This window comes from Aptenodytes forsteri, unplaced genomic scaffold (assembly GCF_000699145.1).
Source record: "Aptenodytes forsteri isolate BGI_AS27 unplaced genomic scaffold, ASM69914v1 Scaffold198, whole genome shotgun sequence".
Classification (NCBI taxonomy): domain Eukaryota; kingdom Metazoa; phylum Chordata; class Aves; order Sphenisciformes; family Spheniscidae; genus Aptenodytes; species Aptenodytes forsteri.
In genome coordinates, this window is record NW_008795697.1 from 36471 (window position 1) to 53381 (window position 16911).

Consider the following 16911-nt stretch of genomic DNA (forward strand, 5'->3'; position numbering starts at 1 on the left):
TGGGGGACATCACCACCCCACAGCGCCAGGAGCCGGATCCCAGCACAGCAGCACCTATGGTCAAGGGGACCTCAGCTGAAAACACCAAGCAGTGGGACAGGAATGCCACGGCGCTGGTGGAGAGCACAGCATGGCCAAGCATCGCTCCTCCCCACAGCACGTCACCTGCCCCTGGCCAGGATGCGGCCAGCAGCTCCACTGAGGACTCACAGCTCCTGGGGACAGGGACCACCGAGGACCCACAGCTCCTGGGGACAGGGATCACCGAGGACCCACAGCTCCCGGGGATGGGGAACACCGAGGACCTGCAGCTCCTGGGGACGGGGACCCCCACAGCGATGGGGACACGGGTGTCCTTGCAGAGACCGGCGGGTCCCCGGCCAGGTAGTGCCCCTTTTCCTTTCTCACCAGGTGACAGTATCCATGAGCAGGCAGTACTGCCCCGGGACCCCATGGCGCAACCGCCCCGACACCGCCACGGAGCATTACCCGCCCCACTGAACCTGCAGCATGGCACCAGCCGCCGGGGGCTGGCACTGGCTGGCATGAACAGGAGCCAGAGCCCTCCTTTGCCTAACAGGAGGGTGGCTAACGGTGTGGATCCTCCTCTTGCTGATAACTCCAGTCCTCTTGAGTTTGATTTACTAACCGCCACTACGCGACTCTACGGTAGTAGTGGCATGGGGCTTGCATCCTTCTTACCCAGACTGATGCCGCCAGCCGGCCGTTGCCTGTCCGTCCCGACCCGCCTGCCCTTCTGCAGCGTGCTGGGCACTGACCATTTCAGATTACCGAATTACCTCCGCCACAGCAGCGAGGCGGAAATTCAGGCGGCTTTGCATGAGTGGGAGGGGTTGCTTGAATCGCGGTGCCATCGCTACATGGAGTGGTTTCTGTGCTTGCTCCTGCTCCCCGGGTGTAGTGCCTCGGTCCCCATAACCCCCCCGCCATGCCAGGGCTTCTGCGAGGCCATCAGAGACCAGTGTTGGATGCACTTGGCCAGCGGGCGCCTGCCTCTGCCTTGTGATGCTCTCCCCAAGGAGGACGAAGGGTATTCTTGTGTCTTTATTAATGCTTCTGCAGGTAATGTGGCTGGGTGATGTTCATGTGTTTTTGTGTGTGTGTCTCCCCTCCCCAAACTCCCCCAGGTTTTTAGGCGCCAAGGGATGCTTCTGCCTTGTCCCCATGGGGTGCTGCTGAGTCCAAAATCACTTTCCATCCAGCCGCAGCTTCTTCAAACAGGGCCCACCAGTGGGTTTTGGCTCCCTACGCAAGGCTGAGCATCACCATCCCCTCCTTGGGCTGTTTCACCCCCAGTGAAACACAGTGGCCAGGTTAAAAGACAACGTCCCAGTGGCCAGGACAAGAGGTGCTCCCCAAGCGCATCATGCTGGCATTCAGGGCTGGTTTGCAGGTGCCGCAGTGCACAGCAGAGGGCTTTAGGGTGTCCATCCCAGGGAGCAGGGTGCTTGCAGAGCTGGCAACTCCCTGTGAGGACAGGGGAAGGACCAGGACCCCACGACCACCCAACTGCAGCAGCATCTGGGGCCATGGCTGGGGACAGGGGAAGGACCCCGCGACCACCCAACTGCAGCAGCGTCTGGGGCCATGGCAGTGAAGAGGCTTCAAGGTGACCCGCAGCTGGGCCCGCACGCTTCCCTCTCCCAGAGTGGCCCTTTGCCTTGGGGTTAATGATTTACCCAACGGCTACTGTTTGATCCCCCCTGCTTGGCAGGTGGGAGAGGTTACTTTGCCTCCGGCTTTGTCATTAGGTGGTTGTGACCCTTCTGTATGTCAGCCGGGGACCAAGACGTGCCTCTTCGGCAGGGGGTGAAAGGTAGGGAGTTGTGGGGGGACTGGTGCTTGGAGAAATGCACATCAGGGTGTAAGAGCAAGAACACAGTTTGGAATGAAAGCAGGAGTGGGAGCTTGCTGCTCCCCCCTGCCGAGCCCTCTGAATGAGGCTGTGTTCCCGCGCCGGCCCCCCGTGCCCTCCGGTGATGGCCTGGGGCTGCCGATCAGGAGGGCTGCCATCAGAGGGGCAATTTAGCTGGGGGCCAGCTGACAAGGGTCGCACACATGGTCCCCTTGGCATCAAAGTGGCTCTGTTTGCCGGCCGACCCCGGGAAGGGTGCAGCAGGGTCATGGAGGTGCTCAGGGGGAGGCGCACGCTCCTGGATGGGCAGCATCAGGAATGGGTGGGGGATGTGGGGACTGTGGTGCACCCCATAGAGTGACTTGAGATGCTCCTGTGTGCTGGGGTTCCCCTGCATCCCAGCTGGGATGGGATGCCTGGGGCCACGCTGGCAGCCCCAGCTCAGGCCAGCCAGGAAGGCCATGGCAGAGCGGGGAGATGGCTTGGAGCATCCCTGGGGCCTTTCCAATGGCAACGGGAGCAAATGGCTGGGTCGCTGCGGCCAGAGGCATCCCCGCAGCCATCCTGTGCCAGCACCCATCCCAAAACCACTGTGTCGTCAGCCGTCTCTGTCTCTCTGTGCACTGCAGTGGGTGCTGCCGGTTTGCCACAGGGAGGAGGGGGTGCGATATTTGGGCTCTGGGAGCCCTTTGGAAAAAGCAAGCATGGCCTGAAAGGTTTGCGGTTGAGAAGGGGCACGTGGCTTTTGCAGGGGAGCAGCCATTTGAAGGGGTCTGCCCTTACCCCCCCATTCCCCAGGCCCCATCCTGCCTCACAGCCCTGGCCTCTGCCTGCTTTGCACGTTGCGCAGGGGAAAGACATGTCCCTGTTTGCTGTGGGAAACACCGGCACCCAGCTCCTACCCCGGGCTCAGGGGCGAGTGGCACGTTTGGAGAGGAGGAAGGATCCCAGAGCCAGCTGAAACACCAAGGAGAGCGTGGTTGAAAATTGCATCGCTAACAAAAGCCTCTTTCAGCCTGTCCCCCATCATCCCTGGCCCTGGGGGCAGACAATGGCTTGTCTGGCTGCAGAAATTGCAGTGCCAGCTCCTGTAGCCATGTGGACCCCCGGGAGGAAGCTCTGGTTTCCTCTTCCCTTAAAGCTGCTGTGAATTTGGCTTCCTCCAGCCTGAGATAAGCTCCATCCCTGCATCCTGGTGTTTGCAGTCAGCTTGGCCGCAGCCGCCTGCTGCAGAGTGGCTGGCACGGCTGGGGATGATGCGGCTGGGGATGGGACAGTGGGAGCAAACTTGTGGGGTGCCTGAGCATGGGATGTCTCAAGGGTGGGTGCCAGGGTGGGGCTCGCTGCAGGTCCAGGGGGAGCCCCACTCGCTTGCCCCATTATTTTTGGTGTAGGGCTGCACACATCTGGGCGCAAAAGGATGCTGGGCTTGAAAGGATGCTGGGCTCCAGGATACAGAGGTCCCTACAGCCAGCGAGGCAGAGGGGCTGCGCTGAGCCTTTCCCCTCCGAGTGGGCTGGGGGTGCCCCATGGGGAAGCCCAATCCTGGTGCAGGACAGATGAAGGGGTTAGGACTGGTGCAAGACCAGGAGGGAGGTTTCCTCCCAGCCAGGTGCTCAGTTTTGGGGTGCCAAGCTTGGGAGGGACTGGGAGCCTGGGGGAGCAGGGTAGGCACAGAGTAGTTTCAGAGCAGCAGGCTCAGGAGAGGATCAGTGTGTCTGGGGTCTGGCAGGGAGAAAACTTGCCCCCACCTCTAATTGGTGGCATTTCTAACGTCCCCGCCACGTGGGTCCCTGTCACGGGGCTGGCGCTAGCACTGGGGCTCGGCAGCAGGGGGAGGCTGGGGATGCTCCATGTGTGCGTACCCCCAGGCTTTGGAAGAGGCACCCAGGTTTTCACCTCCTCCTACCATTCCGAGAAACGTGTTTTCCTTCCAGGCTGGGCAAGGCTGGGCTGATTTCTTCTTTCTTTTTTTTTCTTCTCTTCTTTTTATTTTTTCTTAAGCACTCTGGAGGACAATGCCTGGCTCCAGAGCAGGGTGGAGGTTCCTGGCTGGTCCTCCCCAGCCCAACACACCTCTGATAACCCCCCATTACTCATGTGAAACAACAGGGATGGAGTTGGGGATATTGAATTGTCTCAGCTCCTGCTCTTGACTCAGGATGGGGCCAAAATCGGCTCCAAGCGTCCGTTCACAGTGCAGAGCCCTCGACCGTTTTGGAGCTGGGGTAGTTGGGTTTCCTCGCTCCCGGGAAGCACAGAGTTAAAAAGCACCCGACGTGCTCAATCCCATCGAGTTGGCACCCACCCGAGCAGTTGACATAGGAGAGGAGGAATCCAGCGCCCGGTGTGTGGGCGATGAGGATGTGCCTGCTGCCAAAACAACAGGAGCTGGCGTACAGAGGGCCGGCTCACCCCGGCCAGATGTTCAGCTGCGTCGGGTAGGAGAGACCGTCCCAAGCAGAACTTCCCCAAGCGCCTTGAGAAAAAGGAGTCGGGAAAGGAGGCAAGCTCCAAATTGAGATCATCTGGGAAGCTGACAGAGCCCACCGGCTCGAGCCCCATTCCCAGGATGTTGCAAGATGGCTCTGATTTGTTCCCAGCCGGGGTGACCCCATGAGCTTGTCCTGGGATGATGTGGGGGGTCACCATGACCCTGGAGCGGATACGGATGCAACACACTTCCTTGTGGCTCCGTGGTTGTTCAGCATCCCAGTGCTCCGGCAGCATCCCCTGCTGCCTGCACAGGCATGTTGCTACCACGGGCAAGATCCCTTTGGTTTTATCCCATCTCAGGGATGTCCTGGCCATGGTTGGAGGGCCAGCAGCAGGGAATGGGTGGCATTTTGGGAGCCACATCCCAACTGTGTGGTGGGAGCAGCTCAAGGAGCATTGCTGCCTTGGCCAACCTGCAGTCTGAAGGAAAATCCCGGGCCCTGGGGAGGGCGAGCAGAGGGAGCCACTGAAGAGTGGTGTGTGGGGGAGGCATAGCCAGTGGTGTCCCCCCAAGGCGCCTTGCTGAGGGTGACCATCCTTGCCAGGCCAGTTGTGACCATCCCCTTTCCCTTCCTCTTGCAGAGAACCTGAGCGCTGAGGTCAGCCTCCTGGAGCTGATCGGAGACCCCCCGCCGGAGGAGATCCTCAAAATTTACGGCCCCGACAACAACCCCGGCTATGTCTTCGGCCCCAATGCCAACACGGGCCAGGTGGCCCGGTACCACCTGCCGAGCCCTTTCTACCGGGACTTTTCCCTTCTGTTCCACATCCAGCCCACCACCCCCCGGGCCGGCGTGCTCTTTGCTGTCACGGACTCCTCGCAGAGTATCATCTATGTGGGCGTCAAGCTCTCAGAGCTGCGGGTGGGCAAGCAGCAGATCATCTTCTACTACACAGAGCCAGGCTCAACAAGCTCATATGCAGCAGCCATCTTCACTGTGCCCACCTTGCTCAACCAGTGGACGCGCTTCGCCATCAGCGTGGAGGAGGATGAAGTCGTTCTCTACCTGGACTGTGAGGAGCACGAGCGGGTGCGCTTTGAGCGCTCCCCGGATGAGATGGAACTGGAAGATGGCTCCGGGCTCTTTGTTGCTCAGGCTGGAGGAGCTGACCCAGATAAATACCAGGTAAGGCCTTGGGTCACTCCAAGGAGCATCTCCAAGGAGAAGCCTGGGTGAGGCTGGAGGGACGTGACACCAGACTGTGCCTGTTGAACCAATCTCTTTGCCCAGAAGACAAACCAGCGCCCACACTCCGCGTGCATCCCTGGGGAAGGAGTTGCTTGAGATGGCAGAGAAAGGTGGCTTGAGATGCCACCAACTTTGTTGTCTTGGGTCTCACCAAGGCAAAGCTCTCAAGGTGGGCTGGCAGGAGGAGATGGGGTTGTGCTACAGCAGCCACCATTGCCCATACCTCTTCCAGCAAACACTGAGCCTCTTCGAGTCTCCCCTTTGCTAAAAATACCCAACTCCTTTGGTGGAGGAGCTGGTTTGGCTGATAAAATGTCTCTCTTAGCTGGAAAAAATGCTTGGGCCGGAGCATATCTTTGTTGGCTGACGTAGGGCAGTATCTGCAGGAAGACTTTGGAGAGCAAGGAGTGGAGGTGATAGCTCAGCCCGTGATTTCAGCATGACTTATGTTCTAGATAAGGTTTATGGAAAGTGTGGGGAAGATGCCCAGCTGACGTGGAAATCCCCCGTGGTACTTGAGGAGAGTAAAGTTCAGGATTGCACCGCTGGATTTCTCCTGGGTTGAGCGCAGTTTGCCCAGCAACAGAGGCTCTGCTGAGTGCAGCGATGCTTTTCCCAGGGAGCTTTGCAAAACACATTTCTGAGCTTAAACATCATCTTGACTAATGAGTAGCGCTGCTGCAGTCCCAGTTAAACTGCTTCGGGCAGGGAAAGCTCCTCTGGGAAGGGTTAATGATTGATGGGCTGGGGACCAGTTTGTGCTGGGATTTGAGTTGGTCCCTTGAGGTCTCAAGAGCAACTTTCTTTTCTTGAAGAACAATTTTTTGCTCTTGAACCTGCCGGAAGGGCCAGGTCATGGCCATGGAGAAACTCCTCTCCCCAGCTGGAGAGGGTGTGGCACCAGTAGGAAGGCAAACCAACAGCCCAAAGTGGAGCGAAGCACTCCTGCCTTTCTAGCAGATGATGTTCCCGAGCTTGCCAAACACCCGATCCCACCGCCCGCCCCCAGTTTTCCCGCGGGGAATAGCCGCCATCGAGGGATGGAGGCTGACTGCCTCGGCCGGCCAAGATGGGAGCGGGGAGCACAGGCTTGGATGTCTCCTTGGCATCTGACTGCCTCGTGGTATTTCCATTGCTGATCAGCCCCGACTCGCGTTATCTGGAACTAACAGGGCATCAAGCTGATTAAAACCTGGCCCTTGGTCAAGCCACGAGACGAGCTGCTCATGGGCAGCTGGAGGGCTGCTGGTGAGGTCTCAGCTGGCATCTGTGCTTCTTCCTGAGTTGCCTTTGTGTCAACGGGATGAAACTTGGAGGGGTGAAATCTGCAGGTAACGCAGAAGCCCCTAGGACAGCAGATATCAAGGGGGTTACTGTAAATGGGGTCTCAGCCAGGGTCTGGCAGGAGGGTTTGATCGTAGCTGGATGTACAGTAAGACCTACGGTGCTGCTGCCCCCTTTATTGGGACGAACGGGCTGCAAAGGGCCCTTATAACCATCCCTCACGGGGATGCCTCGGTTCAGGGCTGGAACTGGATTATTTCCGATGCCTTTGGCAAGCCCCAGGATCAGGCTGGAGTGTTGCATTTATCAAAGCTTGGGCTTGATGCTGGTGCCCAGCAGGGAGGAGACGGGTGGATTAGAGCCGGCTGTCGCCAGGGCGAGCAGCTGGAGGAGGTCACAACCCACCTGGGGGGCATTTGCTTGTGGGAGGGATTTTTTAATATATATTTTATTATATACATTAAAAATATAATATATTTATTATATATTACATTTATTATATATATGTAATATTATATATTTATAATATATTCATAGTATAATATCATAGCCAGCCTGGCTGAACTGCAACTGCCCCTGATTCTTGTTTTCTTAAACCCATTGTGTTTCCTGAGTGTGGCTCCTTCCCGGACGTGTTGTGCTGTGCTTTCAAGCGAACCCAAATATTATTTTAGGTGTCTTGCCCAGAGAAGAGACACCAAGCAGGAGGTATCTGCCCTCTCCGAGCTTGCTTCCCAGCATGGTCCCCAGCACCTCCCCACTGGGATCAGAGGGACGAGCAGTATCCCATCCCAGCAGCGTTCTATCTCAGCAGCAAGGACCTGGGCTGGGCCGTGAGGTGCACTGGGTGAGCCCCCTTACCATGGGAGGCGTAAGGTTCAGGCTGGTACCCACACACCCTCCCCAGCTGAGACGGGGCTGCTGCCCTCCCAGGCAGCGCAGGTAACTTGGCTACGGGGCTTTGTCTGGAGGCAGCATCCTTAGGAAGGAATTTGTGGAGGTTTCTTGTATAAACAAGTGGCTTGGATGTGCACAGTGCTTGCAAAACCCAAATAAATAGTAAGGAAGTGCAGATTAGCCTAAGAAATACAAAACTGGGGCTGCAGTGGACTGGGACCTGCCAGTGGCCCTTGCTTGGGGCGGAGGGTCCATCTGCAGCTGGGGAGCCCTCTGGAGAGGGGGAATGAAGAGCATGGCCAAAGCGTTGCTGTCCAGCTGGCCAGATCCTGGCTGCCACCTCTGCTTGGCCAGCCTGGTGCCAGTGCTGGCACAGGGCTTTTCCCCATGGCTCGCCAAGCCATGCCAGTGGCACTGGAGACCGGGGCTGCAAGGTTGAAACCTCGCAGTGCCAGGACATGGATGCTCAGGTGGAGAGCTCTCTCCACGCCAGGTGAAAGAGCCTGATGTACGTGGGGCACTCGGAGACGTGGTGGCTGGGTGGCACGGCAGGTCACATCATGCTGTGGGGTGGTTTATGGCTCATGTCCATCCGTGCTGCATGTCCATCCGTGGCAGCCCTCGGTGTGGTTTCCTTCCAGGGGGTGATTGCCGACTTGAAGCTGCAAGGGGACCCGCGGGCGGCTGAGCACCAGTGTGAGGAAGAAGAGGACGATGCTGAGGAGGTGAGCACTGGCAGCCCAGCCGGGGCAGGCTGGGGGGCTGCCACCCCGTGCTCCCAGCTGAACCCTCGCCCCTTCTCCCTGGGCAAACGCAGGTCTCTGGTGATTTTGGCAGCGGGGCAGAAGGTGGACGCCAACCCTCGGGGAAAGACAGAGTGAGTTGGTGCCTGTGGGTGTTGCACTCAGTGGCAGGATCCCAAGATTTTAGGGACGAGGAGGGCTGGGTGCCCTCCATGGTCAAGGTCCTGGGATGCCTGATGGGGTCCCGGCACCTGTCCCTTTTGAGAGGGCACCAGGAGGTGAACGGCGCCGCGGTGTCCCCTTATTGTTGGCACAGGGTGTCCCGGGGCTGGTGGATGCCATCCCTGTCACCTCTCCCCCCGTGGCAGCGGGCAGTGGGCCAAGGAGCAGCGGAGGCTCCCCACAGCAAGCCGAGAGGACCAGAGCAGAGGGGACACTGCGGGTCTCTGCGGGAGGTAATGCTGACAGCAGCATCCCCTTCCCCACCATGCTGGCCAGCCCCGGGGCACACTGGTGGGGACATGGTGGTGTGGCCGTCCCCGAGCACAACCGAGTCCCTTTTCCCTTCCCTCAGGCACTGGCCCCAAAGGTGAAAAGGGGGAGAAGGGTGAGCGTGGCCTGAAAGGGGACTCTGGGACCGGCAGCATCATGGGGACGGGCAGTGTCAAGGGTGAAAAGGTGGGTGAGAGAGGGGATCCCAGGGGCTCGAGGATGCCACTGACATGTCCACGTTTGACACCTGCTCCTCTTTGTTTCTATCCTGCAGGGGGAGAAAGGAGAACTGGGTGTTAAGGTGAGCATCGCAGGGGGAGCCAGGGCAAAGCCATGCCTGCCTGGGCTGCCACCCCTGGGGTCGTGCCACCCATCCTCTTTTCCCTCCGCTCCCCAGGGCAGCGCTGGATTTGGCTACCCTGGCTCCAAGGGCCAGAAAGGGGAGCCGGGTGACCCCGGCACCCCCGGGACCCTCTCGCAGCACACTAATGGCTTGATGGTGGAGCAGGTCACTGGTCCCCCAGGGCCGCCAGGGAAGGACGGAGCCCCTGGCAGGGACGGCGAGCCCGTGAGTCAAGCTCCCTGCCCCTCGGGTATCCTCTCCCCCCCCAGCCCTGCCTGCTTGCCTGCCTGCCTGCGCACTGACCTCTCCCCTCTCTGCCATCCCTAGGGCGATCCTGGCGAGGATGGCAAACCCGTAAGTGGGGGGTGGGGGGGTGGCGGGGCAATGGGTGCTGGCCACCCCCCTTGTCTTGCTGCCCACTGACCCCCCACTGCTCCCCTTCGCAGGGCGATATGGGACCGCAGGGGTTCCCTGGGACGCCAGGGGAGCCTGGTCTGAAGGGGGAGAAGGTGAGTGCCAGTGCTGGTGTGGGGAGATGGCACATGCTGCTGCCCCCCCTTCCTCTCACGGGCAGCTGGGCTATGCTCGCAAACCGCGCTCTCTCCTCTGTGCCAGGGTGACCCAGGCATGGGGCCAAGGGGACCGCCTGGACCACCCGGTCCCCCAGGACTGCCAGGACCCTCCTCCAAGCACGACAAGCTGGTGGGTGCCCCCTGGGACACGGGTTTGGGGGCACATAGAGGAGTGAGATGCTGCCGTCAGCCCCTGCGCAGCATCGCCGCGCCACCGAGCGCCCCAACTCTGGCCATCAGTGCCTGACATCACCCTTCTGCTTCTCCCCAGACCTTCATCGACATGGAGGGCTCTGGCTTCGGCGGCGACCTGGAGAGCCTGCGGGTGAGTGCAGGTCACCTTCTGCTGTCAGGGAGTGGGGGGACACACTTAGCCATCCTCCCCTCCTTCTCTTGTAGGGTCCACGAGGGCCACCCGGTCCCCCAGGGCCACCCGGCGTGCCTGGTTTGCCAGGGGAGCCAGGACGGTTTGGGATGAACCTCACGGACCTGCTGGGACCACCAGGGCTGCCAGGCAGGGATGGGACCCCTGGGCCCCCGGGGCCAGCGGTAGGTGCATGGGGCGGCCAAGGGGACCCATCCCAGGGCCCCCCTGCAGCCATGTGGCCATAACTGCCCCTTGTGGCAGTGGGGGGCTCTGTGCCCACCAGCCCCACGGGGTTTCCCTGCACTGGAGCCAGCTCCTGGGCATCTTGCAGGGTCCTCAGGGTCCTCCTGGAAGAGACGGGGCGGCTGGGCAGCTGGGGCCCAAAGGAGAACAGGTGAGTGTCCCATGTCCCCTGGAAGCATGTCATGGTTCCCCCGCGAGGCAGCTGGCACCCCAGGGGGGGCCACAGCAGCTGCCGCTCGGTCCCCTGGCACATCTTGGGGAGGTCCCAGCTCCCTCCATCCCTGGACTGGAGAGCAGCAACCTGCTCCTGGAGCAAGGCAGCTTCTTCACACTCTCTTCTCCTTCCTTCTTCTCCCCAGGGCGATGTGGGTGACCTTGGCCTCCCTGGTGCACCGGGACCCAAGGTACTGTGCCTGGGGTGGGTTTCTTGGCAGGGGGTCCCACGTGCATTGCAGACTGGAGGAAGGGATGCTGCTTTGGGGGCCACCTCGTGCCGGAGCGGGGAGGGGGATGCTGGTATTTGGGTTCCTCCTGGAGCAGAGTAGGGCCATGGCTCAAGGGTGTGTGGAGCCACCAATCACCCCCGGAATGCTCGCCAGGCTCCTACCACCCTCACTTGGCTTTGGTCCAGGCACTGCTGCCTCGAGAAGTGGGCAGGCAAGCCAAACGGTGTTTCAAGGCACAGAAGAGGGTTTGCTTGGGGGGTTTTGGGTGCCCGCACCCCTCTGGGAAACACCCCATCTTCTGCGCATCGCTCTCCTGCCTGCCTGCACGAGCTTCTTTCCACCCTGCATCCCCGAGGGTGGAGGTAAAGGCTTGCTGGGACGCACACAATCGCCCTCCCCTCCCTGGGGGTCCAGGATGCCCTTGGGATGACCCATCCACCACAGCCTGAGCTGGGGGCAAGACCCTCAAGAGTTAAGGTTTCTTAATGCTGCCAACATTGAGAGGGCAGATGGGGCGGCAGTGGGCATAGGACTGATCCTGCTGCTCCAAGACCCGTAGCAAAGATCAAGGGTGCCTGTGAGCATCCCCCCTCAGTGCTGAGCTTTGCCGCTGCATCGGAGCCAGCAGTGCATGCAAAAAATATCACATTTATGATTTTAGATGAGCCTCTGGTGGCCATCGTGCTCATCGCACGGGGAGCCAGGGCCATGCGAGGACAGCCAGGACGAGGGATGCCGGAGCTGGGCGATGTCCCATACTGCAAAGACCCTCTGCCCCGGAGACAGGGGAGCATCTGTGCCCTGTCCCAAGGGGTGGTTTGGAGATGCGGGAGGGGATGCGCTGCCTCCCACTTGCAGGCTCCAGACACGGACTGTTGCCACCTTGTCCCATCTGTGCCCTTTTTTTTTCTTGTCCCCTTTGCAGGGCAGCAAGGGAGAAATGGGACCAGCAGGAACCCCGGGAGAAATGGGGTTAGCTGGCCTTCCTGGGCCCATCGGACCCCGAGGGCAGCCGGGACCCCCCGGTCCCCCGGGACCACCAGGGCCAGTCTATGAGGCTGGATTTGTAAGTGATCACCCCTGTGATGGGAGGGTGGGATGAGCTGGAGCAGGGGGCAGATGTGGCTCAGCCCCTTCTCCCCCTGCCTAGGGCGACATGGAGGGCTCGGGGCTGCCGTTCGCTGCCAGCTCCCCCGGACCACCCGGACCTGAAGGACCACAGGTAGCTCCATTCTTGCCCCTTCCCTCCCTCCATCCTGGGCTCCCTGGGGCATCCCCCACCATCGTGTCCCCTGCCATCACCCCACACTCATGGTCCCCTTCTTGTTGCTTGCAGGGGGTGCCGGGACTGCCGGGGGTGAAGGTGAGGAGCCCTTCAAACACCTTCCTTGCCCTTTGCCAGAGGCAGCTGCAGGAGCCTGGCTCCATCCGTGCAGGATGCCCACAGGCAGCCTGTGGGGATGCTCCTGCTGTCATACCTCTTTCATTGCAGGGGGAGGTCGGCAGCCCTGGGCAGCCCGGCTTGCCAGGACTGAAGGTAGGAGTGCCAGGAGGTCAGGACGGGCTGTGTGTGAGCCTCTGGGGTTGGTGGAGTGCTGAGGAAGACCCCTGTGCTCCCCAACCTGGGGCTGTTGGGAGGATGCTCTGTACTGCATCTTGCCCTTTCCCGCGTCTTGTTGCAGGGAGATGCTGGCATGCCCGGCGTGGATGGCCGCCCTGGACTGGAGGGCTTCCCCGGACCGCAGGTAGGAGCATCAGCTCCCCCTTTCCAGAAGCCCCGCCTTGCTCCAGGCGGGGTACCCTTGCGCACTGCAGGGCCACTTACAGCAGCCCCATCCCCAGCAGCCAAAATTCAACCCCAGCAACCAAAATCTGCCCCCAGCAGCCAAAATCCACCCCCCCTGTGCCTTCAGCTGTTCCCCTGCTCTGGGTCCATGCTCACTGTGTGCCAGGGGTGCCCATGCTGCTTGGGACCCCATACTCATCAACTTGCCACCCTGCTTGCCATCACCTCCACCCAAAAGCATCCCACCCTGGCTTGCTGCCTGGACCTTGCAGGCGGGGGGGGGTTGGCCTGAAAGGTTTTGCTGAGCCGCAGGCAGGAGGGGGTCTCCGCTTGTGAGCCAGGGTCCAGCTGCGTGTGGTGCCAAGCAGGAAGCTCACCCCTGCCTGCTCCTCCTTCCAGGGACCCAAAGGTGACAGAGGCAGCCCCGGTGAGAAGGTAGGTGCCACTGGGCTGGGGACGGAGACTGGCCAGCGGTGGCCCTGGGGCTGACGGCTTGTGTCTTCCAGGGTGAGCGAGGCCAAGATGGTGTGGGGCTGCCCGGCCCCCCCGGTCCACCTGGTCCCCCTGGACAGGTCATTGCTGTCTCAAGTGAAGATGTAAGTGGTGGGTCCTGGCTTCATCGCAGCTTGGGGGAGCTAAAACCGGGGGGGGGGAGGGGGGTCCTGCCCAGCACCCATCATGCAAGGGGACCAAGAGAGACTTCTCCAGGAGCTCTGACCTCTTCAGAGCAAAGCTCAGGGTGAAAAACCTTGTTTTATCTCTTTTTACAGAAGTCTTTGGCAGCTTTGCCCGGTCCAGAGGTAGGTACCCCCTGCCACCCGCACCCCTCCGGCAGTGCCAGGAGGGCACCCAGTTTCTTGGAAAGACGGGGTCTGCTCATATGGGCATCTCTGCTTTTCTCTGCAGGGCAGACCGGGTCACGCCGGCTTCCCGGTGAGTTCGTGGCAGGCCTGAGGACTGCAGGGGTGGCACTGGTGCCTGCAGTGGGGCATGGGGCAGTGCCTGGGCACCAGAGGGGGAGTCAGAGTGAAAACTCTGGGCATGCTTTGGTGAAACGTCTGGTTGCTGGTCCTGCTGCAGTGATGCCAGGGTGGTCATCGGGGTCTGCCTTTGGTGGGTCAGGGCTGATGCGGGCTCTGTGCTCCTCCCTGCAGGGCCCGGTGGGACCGAAAGGAGACCGGGGGTTGTCTGGTCCCCAGGGCTCCCCAGGGTTGAAGGTAACTGCTCTGGGCCAGCTCCGCCCTGTGGGGTGGTCACGCTCCTGGTCCCCCATCCTGCCTGGCCACCAGGTCACAGTGGTGATGCCAGCCCCACCGTGGGAGGGAGCCTGCTCCCTCCATCTCCCCTCGTGCCTCCTCCTCTCTTGCAGGGGGAGAAGGGGGAGCCTGGCGTCATCATCAGCCCCGATGGGACTGTGGTCACTGCAAAGGTGAAAGGAGAAAAGGTGGGTGTGCCTCAGGAACAGGGGGCACGTCCCCGTGCGACGGGTGCCGCGTGGTCCTGGTGGTGATGCCCTTTCCCTGTCCACTGTCTGCAGGGGGAGCCAGGGCTGCGGGGACCGATGGGACCTTTGGTAAGTCACCATCACTGTCCTCCTCTTATCCTACAGGGAGGGACGAGGCTGATCCAGGGCAGAGGGGGATGGGGGGTGCCCCCACTCTGAGCACCTCCATTCTCATCTTCTCTCCCCTCCAGGGTCCCCAGGGACGAGCAGGGATGAAGGGAGAGATCGGCTTTCCAGGCAGACCCGTAAGACCTGCTCCTGGTTTGTTTGTCCCCTTGGCCATTGCCTCCTCCACCACATCACCCCCACCCCATTTGCACATCTTGCACCCACTGAACCCCAAACCCCATCGTGTCCCTGAGGTGCCGAGGTGTGGGGTGGTGCCAGCGGTGATGCCGGGGTGTCACCCCGGAGCTGGTCGGGGAACGGGGACAAGGGTCATCTGTGCTGCTCATCCACAGGGACGTCCTGGCATGAATGGGCTGAAGGGCGAGAAGGGTGACCCCGCGGATGTCAGTAGTGTGCTGGGCTTGCAGGTGAGCGCTGCCGCAGTCCCCTTGGGCTGCTGGTCCAGCAGATGGGGACACACACACCGAGGGTCTCCCTGGGGACCTGAATCCCTTTGGCAAAGGGCCCATGCCTCCCTCTTTCAGGGACTGGTTGCCCCTCTGGGGCAGGGCATGGCCCCGGTGTCCCCCTCCACAGGGATTGTCCACTTTGCAGGACCCTGACACATCTTCTCTCCCCCCGCAGGGTCCCCCAGGACCCCCGGGTCCCCCAGGCCCCCCTGGGCTGCCTGGCAGCATAGTCTACGACAGCAGCAATGTGAGTAACAACACCATCACTGTGATGGGGGAAGCTGAGGGCTGGTGACCATGTCCTCCCAGTGACCCCTGCTTGGCTGGAGGGGATGGAGGACACTCTGGTGACATCCCAGCCAGGGCTGGCATGTGGGGCTGCCATCAGGTGGGGGTCCCCAAGGATGCTGCTGTCTCTGCAGCTGCTTCCTTTGCATCCCCACAGGCCTTCAGCGACACCAGCCATCCCGCGCTGCCAGCCTTCCCCGGTAAGGGGGTGTCCTTCTCCCAGCCTCCTTGGGGCGGTTCGGGGACCTCCAACAAGGCCGGTGGGGGGAATGGGACCCCCTCCATTAGAGCTGGGGCTGGGATGCTGCAGCACTGAGATGGTATCTCTCTGCTGCTCCCCACAGGTTTCCACCAGTTTCCAGGACAAAAGGGAGAGAAAGGCGATGCCGGAGCCCCGGGACCCCCAGGTGGGTGACCCATCCCCGCAGGCAGAGGTGGGCAGGGGGTGGCTTGTGCTTACCCCAGCTCTCCTCTCCCCTCCTCTCCCTCTCCACAGGCCACTTCCCCTATGACCTGAGTCACTTCGGTGTCAACCTGCGGGTAAGCCCTTTGCCTGCCGCCGGCGGCTCACGGGGTGGCACCCAGCACAATTTGGCGTATCGGGGTGCGCCCTGGCTGCTCACCCTAAGACCGTGCTATCCCACAGGGTGACAAGGGGGACGCAGGTCCCAAGGGCGAGAAGGGCGAGCCGGGCAGCACCCCACTCTACGGTCCCAGCGTCTCCGGGCTGCCGGGGCCTCCGGGGCCCCAGGGCTACCCCGGGCTGCCAGTGAGTACCCCATGGCGCTGGGGACGAGGAGAGCATGGGGAGGGCGGCATCCCCAGATGCTTTGCTCCAGGGATGCTCTCTCACACTGCCTAGGGTCCCAAGGGGGACAGTATTGTTGGGCCACCAGGGCCTCCCGGACCTCAGGGCCCCCCCGGTATTGGATACGAGGGGCAGCAGGGCCCCCCTGGCCCTCCTGGCCCCCCTGGTCCACCCTCCTTCCCAGGGCCCCACAGACAAGGTGAGTACCTGTGCCACTGCATCCCTCCCTGCACACGCCGCATCACTCTCTACACACCCTGCATCTCCCTCCCCATGCCCTGTGCTGTAGCCCTCTCCATTTCGCCTTCTTCCTCTCAGCTATCAGCATCCCCGGCCCTCCCGGACCACCAGGACCCCCCGGGCCACCAGGCACCAGCGCGACGTCCTTGGGGGTGAGCTGGGGCTCTGGGCTGGGGGGGTGTTGCCTGCAGGCTGGCCAGCCGAGCCCTGAGCCACCCGCCGGGCTATGCCCACAGCTGCGCACCCTGCCGACCTACCAGGCGATGCTGAGCGCCATGCACGAGCTGCCCGAGGGTGGCCTCGTCTTCCTGACCGACCGGCAAGAACTGTATGTCCGCCTGCGTGGGGGCTTCCGCCGGGTGCTGGTGAGTGTGGGGGGGTGAAGGTGGCACCCCATCTTGAGTTGCACTGCCTGGCTCTGAGGGCCTGCAGGCAGCATCACCCTGGGGTTTCAGTGGCATCTTTTGGGGGTACTCGGGTGTCCCCCCACCCTTGCACAAGGATGAGGAGAGGGGGGTGGCTGGGATCTGATGTGCCATGTACTTGCAGCTGGAGGAGCACACCCTGATCTCTAGCTCGGCTCTGGTGAGTTCCCTGTCCCCATCCCCATGTCCATCCATCCATCCCCACCCCCATCGCCATCGTCATCCCCACCCCTAACCATCCCCATCTCTGCCCAGGGCAGCACCAACCTTCAGCCTGTCTCTCCCTCCCTCCCCAGGACAATGAGGTGTACGACAAGCCCCCCAGCATCCACT

The 16911-nt window shown here is 61.5% G+C and overlaps 1 protein-coding gene across 1 annotated transcript in view; it reads left to right on the top strand.

Annotated features, from left to right (window-relative positions):
* The first annotated feature begins 314 nt into the window (after positions 1 to 314).
* COL18A1 (collagen type XVIII alpha 1 chain) overlaps positions 315 to 16911 on the top strand; it is a 19262-nt gene continuing 2665 nt past the window's right edge. Inside the window, exons 1-39 of the mRNA XM_019473084.1 lie at positions 315 to 384; positions 4955 to 5499; positions 8385 to 8468; positions 8561 to 8620; positions 8803 to 8941; positions 9061 to 9164; positions 9253 to 9279; positions 9376 to 9546; positions 9649 to 9675; positions 9768 to 9830; positions 9937 to 10023; positions 10165 to 10218; positions 10293 to 10442; positions 10592 to 10654; positions 10863 to 10907; positions 11875 to 12015; positions 12100 to 12171; positions 12286 to 12312; positions 12442 to 12486; positions 12632 to 12694; positions 13135 to 13170; positions 13242 to 13331; positions 13506 to 13535; positions 13642 to 13668; positions 13890 to 13952; positions 14105 to 14179; positions 14273 to 14308; positions 14431 to 14484; positions 14701 to 14775; positions 14993 to 15064; positions 15263 to 15305; positions 15450 to 15512; positions 15602 to 15645; positions 15752 to 15874; positions 15968 to 16112; positions 16232 to 16305; positions 16390 to 16518; positions 16703 to 16738; positions 16875 to 16911. The exon at positions 16875 to 16911 is cut by the window's right edge and continues 9 nt beyond it. Coding sequence (XP_019328629.1) covers positions 339 to 384; positions 4955 to 5499; positions 8385 to 8468; positions 8561 to 8620; positions 8803 to 8941; positions 9061 to 9164; positions 9253 to 9279; positions 9376 to 9546; positions 9649 to 9675; positions 9768 to 9830; positions 9937 to 10023; positions 10165 to 10218; positions 10293 to 10442; positions 10592 to 10654; positions 10863 to 10907; positions 11875 to 12015; positions 12100 to 12171; positions 12286 to 12312; positions 12442 to 12486; positions 12632 to 12694; positions 13135 to 13170; positions 13242 to 13331; positions 13506 to 13535; positions 13642 to 13668; positions 13890 to 13952; positions 14105 to 14179; positions 14273 to 14308; positions 14431 to 14484; positions 14701 to 14775; positions 14993 to 15064; positions 15263 to 15305; positions 15450 to 15512; positions 15602 to 15645; positions 15752 to 15874; positions 15968 to 16112; positions 16232 to 16305; positions 16390 to 16518; positions 16703 to 16738; positions 16875 to 16911 — 3265 coding nt within the window. The 5' untranslated portion in view covers positions 315 to 338. The remainder of the gene's footprint in view (positions 385 to 4954; positions 5500 to 8384; positions 8469 to 8560; positions 8621 to 8802; positions 8942 to 9060; positions 9165 to 9252; positions 9280 to 9375; positions 9547 to 9648; positions 9676 to 9767; positions 9831 to 9936; positions 10024 to 10164; positions 10219 to 10292; positions 10443 to 10591; positions 10655 to 10862; positions 10908 to 11874; positions 12016 to 12099; positions 12172 to 12285; positions 12313 to 12441; positions 12487 to 12631; positions 12695 to 13134; positions 13171 to 13241; positions 13332 to 13505; positions 13536 to 13641; positions 13669 to 13889; positions 13953 to 14104; positions 14180 to 14272; positions 14309 to 14430; positions 14485 to 14700; positions 14776 to 14992; positions 15065 to 15262; positions 15306 to 15449; positions 15513 to 15601; positions 15646 to 15751; positions 15875 to 15967; positions 16113 to 16231; positions 16306 to 16389; positions 16519 to 16702; positions 16739 to 16874) is intronic.